The 6,186-nt window shown below is 40.9% G+C and overlaps 1 protein-coding gene across 8 annotated transcripts in view; it reads left to right on the top strand.

Moving 5' to 3' along the window:
• The window catches only part of RBM47 (RNA binding motif protein 47), a 111,134-nt gene extending 107,595 nt beyond the window's left edge, over positions 1-3,539 (top strand). For all 8 annotated transcript variants that reach the window (XM_037897893.2, XM_037897899.2, XM_037897894.2 and 5 more), the window contains one exon: positions 456-3,539. In XM_037897893.2, coding sequence (XP_037753821.1) covers positions 456-710 — 255 coding nt within the window. In that variant the 3' untranslated portion in view covers positions 711-3,539. The remainder of the gene's footprint in view (positions 1-455) is intronic.
• Positions 3,540-6,186: the final 2,647 nt, after the last annotated feature.

Genomic DNA, 6,186 nt, shown 5'->3' on the forward strand with positions numbered 1-6,186 from the left:
GAAGGGGCAGTAATACAGGCAGAGACAAGAAGTTAAAGTGTAACGTAATAGTAGCTGAGGAGCCAGACAGAGTCAAAGACAAAAGTGACATCACCCTTGTGCTCTAGCTCCCTCCCTCCACAGTTGGCCCAGCCTACTTTCTGGCTGTGCTTGTTGGTTCCAGGTCCCCTGGAAGAGCAGGTGATGCACATGGCTTCACTGGCCTGCCTTCCCTGCATCACCCATGACATGCAGTCTCTACCCTTACAGGCCCATTCTTGCCAGCAGAATCAAATCTACAATCTCCTAACTCTCAGTCCTCTCCTTCACCACAAGATCATCCTTCCTCAACTTTAAAAAACTTAAGTGAATCCTTTAATGTGTGGAATAATTATACTCAGCCTAGTAGATTAGATTGCTAGTGACTGGATGAAGTCTCTGAGTTGGAAGGTTAAATGCCAATTTTTTGTCCCCAGGGTCGCCCCATAACTCCAGTGTACACCATGGCTCCAAATATTCAGAGAATTCCTGCTGCAGGGATTTATGGTGCAAGTTATGTTCCGTTTGCAGCTCCTGCTGCAACAACAGCAACTATAGCCACACTACAGAAGAACGCCGCAGCAGCAGCTGCAGCTGCAGCAGCGTATGGAGGATATGCCGGCTATATACCTCAGGCATTTCCTACTGCAACAATCCAGGTTCCAATACATGATGTCTACCAGACATACTGAGACTATCAAACAATGGGGGGGGGGGGGGGGGGGTGTCGGGGGGGCGGGGGAGGGACAAACACTGAAGGAACACTTTACTATTTATGAAGAAAGAACCTACTGCAAAAGAATATGTTTGGACTCAGTAAACTGAAAAAAAAACTGAAAGTGAAGAATGTTATCAAATATTATGTTTGAAATATTTTATATATGTGACATTTTCACTAATTTTTTAGGATATTTTTAAAATTTAACATACCTGTATTCATACATTTCTAAGTGACCTATATGCATTAAGCCCATTGCCCATACAAATTTATACACAGTAGTGGGATTGCATAGGGGGATTTTTGGGTGGGTTTTTTTTAAGCAATTATATTTTCAATATATTTGTGGTATGAAGGTTATTTTTTAGTAACTTCTGCACTCCAGAGAATTCTATTTTGTAGTGCCTTTAATAATATATCAACTATATATATATATATTAAAAAAGCACATCTGAGCAGCTAGGAAATGTATAAACAATATATTTTGAAGAATATTTTCAATATTTAAAGAATACATACATTAGATTTTTGTTTGTTTTTGTTTAAAACAACAAGTATCTTATTTAAAAAGTTATACTGGAAAGTGCAATTTGAAAATGAGCGAGACCTCTGCATTTTGTGCTGGCATTAGTACAGTTTGTTTATCGCTATCAAAACTCACAGGCAACAAACATCTATTTAAAAAAAACAACCTCATAAAACAAACCTCTTTAAAGCATGATTAAGTGAATTGTTTTAGCTAAAGAAGAGGCTGCTGTGTTTTCCATAACATCTGGCTTTTATATTTATTGAAGTCACTTCTAGGTCCGTCTCTGAGCACATGCTCAGGGTATCTAATATTTCATGAGAGGTATCTTGACTTAGATCTTCTTCCAGTATAAAACCTAGTTTCTTTTTAAATGCTCTTTATTTTATTCTTTTGACGTGTAAGTTGTAGTGACAGAGAATGTATGATATTTTAGACAGGGCCAAATGTGCTTTTGTCAGCAGGAAGTACTGCATTATTTACCTGTAGCTTCATCATGTTTCATGCAAAATTTCTAAGGTACTAGGGGTGTTAGTGATATTGTACTTAATAAAATGGGGCTAGCCTCCTTCCCATTCTCCCTTTCACACCTAATTCCCATTAGCATTAATTGGAGTTATGCATTCACATCAGGGAAGATAGAGACTAAAGCCCTATGAATTTAAGAAATAGAGTTTGTAAATATCTTCTAATATACATTTTTAAAGTCATTTTATGTTGCTAATTTACATGGTATGTGGTTTGCCACAAAACAAAAAACATTTTATTTCAATGTTATTAAAAAGTTTGTTTTATTAAGAAGTAAATATATTATTGCAGTGTTTTGTGGCCTGTTTAAAGGCTTTTATTTAGTAATGCAGTGAATGTAAAATACAGTAAAATGTCAAAAGAATAGCTCACTCACTTTATGAAGTGCATCAGCTTTGCCAAGACAACTCTAATGAAGTGTGGTATTCAATAGGGTAGTGAATAAACAATTTTGCTTTTTTTTAATTTAAGAACCAACTATCGGTCCATACAATAAAGGCATGTTTTGCCCACGGACAACAATTTCAGATCATATCTAACTAAATTAAGTGACCACCTAATATGTACTTTCTCAACTTAAGTTGGGCAACTGTTTTTCACTCAGCAACACTCTGTTATATTTAATGCTATTTAACTATTATCAAAAGTACGGTGAGGAAGTTAACCATTAAATCAGACTCTGCCCCTAATGCTCCTTCCCCGAAGAGTTTTATCACATGTTCCAACCTTTCCAAAAATGCACCTACACCTTAGGCCCAACCCAACTGGAGTGTTATCCAAGGGCTTGATTGCATGGAATGGGCAGCCTTCAAAACCAATCTCTCACGGGAATCAGTGGGGAATAGAAACCCCAGCCCAGCGGAGGTGGGAAATGGTTCCCACGTCTCCTGCCTTTGGTAAAGTCATCTCATGCTGAGCAGTGGCCATAGATAAGACCCAGCATGAGTAATGCCACTTCATGCAGCTTCAACACCTGACTGGATTGCTGCATAGAAACCCATTGGGTCAGCAGAGGATGATACAATGAAATGTGGGTTGATACCCTGTTTCACCACATCCCAGCCCCTCCACCAAAACCTTGGCAAGCTCCAGCAGTGGAGAGATGGTGGGAGGGACAATGTTGAAGCCATCACTCCCCTGCCCAAATTTCTGTGCCCACCAAGAGGGATCCACCCAGATCCAAGTCTCCTCTGCTTGCAGAAGCAGAGGACATGATCCATTCCAAGGTCTTTAGTTTAAACAGCAACTAGAGTTCTTACTGTATTTTACATATGCCTGTATATTATGTGCAACAAAAATAAAGAGGGAGATGATATCCTAACGTGGCAGACAGCAAGATACTTTAAAAACAAATGGCCTTGATGACTGGGGTTCTTCATGGGCTCCGAGGTCTGTGCTAGCAGTTCCAATGGCAAGATTGGGGCCAAAAGTTGGTAGTACAGTCAGTTAGGTATCTCTGAGCCTCCCACCTGTGGTCTGTCTTTATACCTGTTTCTCCACCATTTCATGTACACTACTGAGGTAAGTTTATGACTTGAAATGTGAACACTGTTAGGTTAAGAACAAACTATACAAAGAAATATATATGTATATAAAAATATATACATATATTAGCGTGCCTCATTTTCAGAAGTGCTAGTATTTTGGGTGTTTTACTATATCTCTGTTCTTTGTATTGTTTAAAACTTCTGAGTTTATTTAGTTCTTGCTCCACTTATGGTACGTTCCTAGGATGTAGTAAATAAAGCATTCTTTAAAAACAGGTATTGTTACTTCATTTTAAAACGCTTGCCAGGTTTAGTCACAGAGAAAAAGCTGTTGCATGTGATCCATTCTCTCCAATTATTTGCAAAAGAAGTGGGGCAAATGTGTGAACTGAGTAGAATTTGTGGCGAAAGTAAACTGAAAGAGGAGGCTCTTGCCACACGGCCAGAGTTGGGGGAGCGCTCCCTATATTTTTAGCAGCACCAGACAAGGAGGAACGGAGCACACACAGTTTTTAGTAGAGAAAGGGGAGATGTGCTGCTCCACTGCTCTCCCTTACTTTAATCCCCGAGCAGAACATACCAACTATGGGCCCCAATCCAACTTCCGCTGAAGGTAATGGGAGTCTTTCCACTGATTTCAGTGGGACTTGGATTAGGCCATATAATTTTTCATCTCTTGGTTAAATTCCTTCTCTGGACACAGACGGAGATGAGTTTGGTGTCTGACCTTAATTTCCATTTATCCACAACACTAAACTACCACACAGTTGGGTGTGCTGACTGGCAGTCTTTGCAATAGCAGCGGTGTTAGGGCAGCATGAAACATAAAAGTGAAACATATTGGCAGACTGGCATAGGGAAACTTACATATTGGCTGAATTTACTACGCCTGTCGCAGGTCAGGGCTATCGGTCCTTCCTTTGTTTTTCTCATTTGCACTAAATTTGTGCGCAGATATTTAAAGAAAAAGAGATACTGATCTTTCATATATTTGTCCCTTCTCTGCATGTCTTCTCAATATATATAGTTTCCTTTTTAAAAGTTAATTTTAATGGCTGTAAAAGGCTGTCTGGCAGCCCTGCAGGCCAAAGCCTTCCTCAAAGCAGGCAGCAGCACTACCATGTTCTCCTCATGGTCTCAGAACCCCCAAATACTTTTAAGTGTCAGGTGATAGTTAAGACTCTGTGCCAATTCAGTCTTTGCCTTACTCCCATGACTGCCTTTGTAACCTAGACACCTGTGTAGGAACTGGGCTGAAGCCAACAACTCATTTCATATAAACTATCAAACCATCATGACAACAACTTTTTGTCAGTACCGACCTGAATCAGATCTACAAATGAATCACTCTATGGCCTCTTTCTGAGGCCCCCGAAACATGCTATAAAAATTCCATGGCCCACCTGTGCCAGAATTGTTTTTCTGCATATCCAGAAGATTAAAAGCCAGGGCCAGCATTAGGGCATAACAAGCAGGGCAATTGCCCAAGGCCCCACACCACAGGGGGCCCTGCAAAGCTAAGTTGCTCGGGCTTTGGCTTTCAGCCCCGGGCAGTGGGGCTCGGGCTTTGGCTTTCAGCCAGCGAGTCTAACGTCAGCTCTGCTCTCTGATTTATTCTGGCAGACCCCCTGAAACCTGCTCGCAGCCTTCCAGGGGGCCCCAGACCCCTGGTTGAGAACTGCTGATCTATCCCTCTGAGTCTTTTACTTGCAGAAGGTCCTGTGAGGCTTTTCTGTCACAGTGAAGCATGCACTACTGAAACCCAGGGTCGTCTTGCTATCCTACAGTGTTTCAGTTCTGCATATATCAGTCTTCAAGCAGGGTCCCCCCCTGAACAGAATGCGCTAATTTTGCCTATATCTGTTTGGGTTTCTGCGTAGACTTTTAGAGAGTCTCTGTCTTCTTCTTCTCTCTCGGTGTGTGTGCATGTGCATGCACATTCATCTGTGGCCAAATTTACTGAAGATACCAAAATTGGAGGAAAAGCAAACACAGGGGGAACAGAATCAAACTGCAGAGTGACCTGGAGTGATTAGAGCAATGAGAGTTGCAGGCACCCAGGGAAGAATCAGTACTAATAAATGAGAAGTCCTACATCCAAGGAGAAGGATATCAACTGCATAAACACATCACATGCAGTTACACCCATCATGTGAAAGCAAATGTTTTTATAACTCACCTGACCCTTAGCATGATGGAATAATGGCTGGGAACCTTTGCTCACATACCCTGGTTATCAGTGCAACGTAAGAACCAAAAATAGTCTTGAATACAAACTGTTAGAGGAACCCTCCAGTAGGGTTCTTTAGCCATATCTGTGGTAGGAATTTTTTCCTAAAAATTCCCACTGCTGTTAACACCAGCACAGCTGCACCTGTACAGGGGCACTAACCATTTCACACCAGCATTAGCAAGCCTGGCAGGTCAAGTCTAGATGGTCCACCTGCTCCAGCAGTCATTTTCTGTAGCAGGTCAATTAAGCCTGCTCACAGCATGACTAATCAATATGATGCTGAAAACAGGTTTCAGAGCCAGAGAGCCATCCACATTGTAGATTAACAAATTATAAAGTCAGTGATCTAGTGTGACCTCCTCCATAATGAAGGCCCTAGGGCTGCCCTGGCTTAATTCTTGTTTGAACTAGAGCATATCTTTTGGAAAAACATCCAATCTTGATTTTAAAATTGCCAGTGATGGAAAATCTACTCCAACCCTTGGGCAATTGTTCCAATAGATAATCAACCTTACTGTTAAAAATTACGTGCTATTTCTGGTCTGAATTCGTCTAGCTTCAACTTCCAGGCATTGGATTTTGTTAAACTTTTTTCTGGTAAATTAAAGAGCCCTCTGTTATTAAATTTCTGTTCCCCATCTAAGTACTTTTAGATTGTGATCAAGTCATCACTTAC

This window comes from Chelonia mydas, chromosome 4, assembly GCF_015237465.2.
Source record: "Chelonia mydas isolate rCheMyd1 chromosome 4, rCheMyd1.pri.v2, whole genome shotgun sequence".
NCBI classification, from domain to species: domain Eukaryota; kingdom Metazoa; phylum Chordata; order Testudines; family Cheloniidae; genus Chelonia; species Chelonia mydas.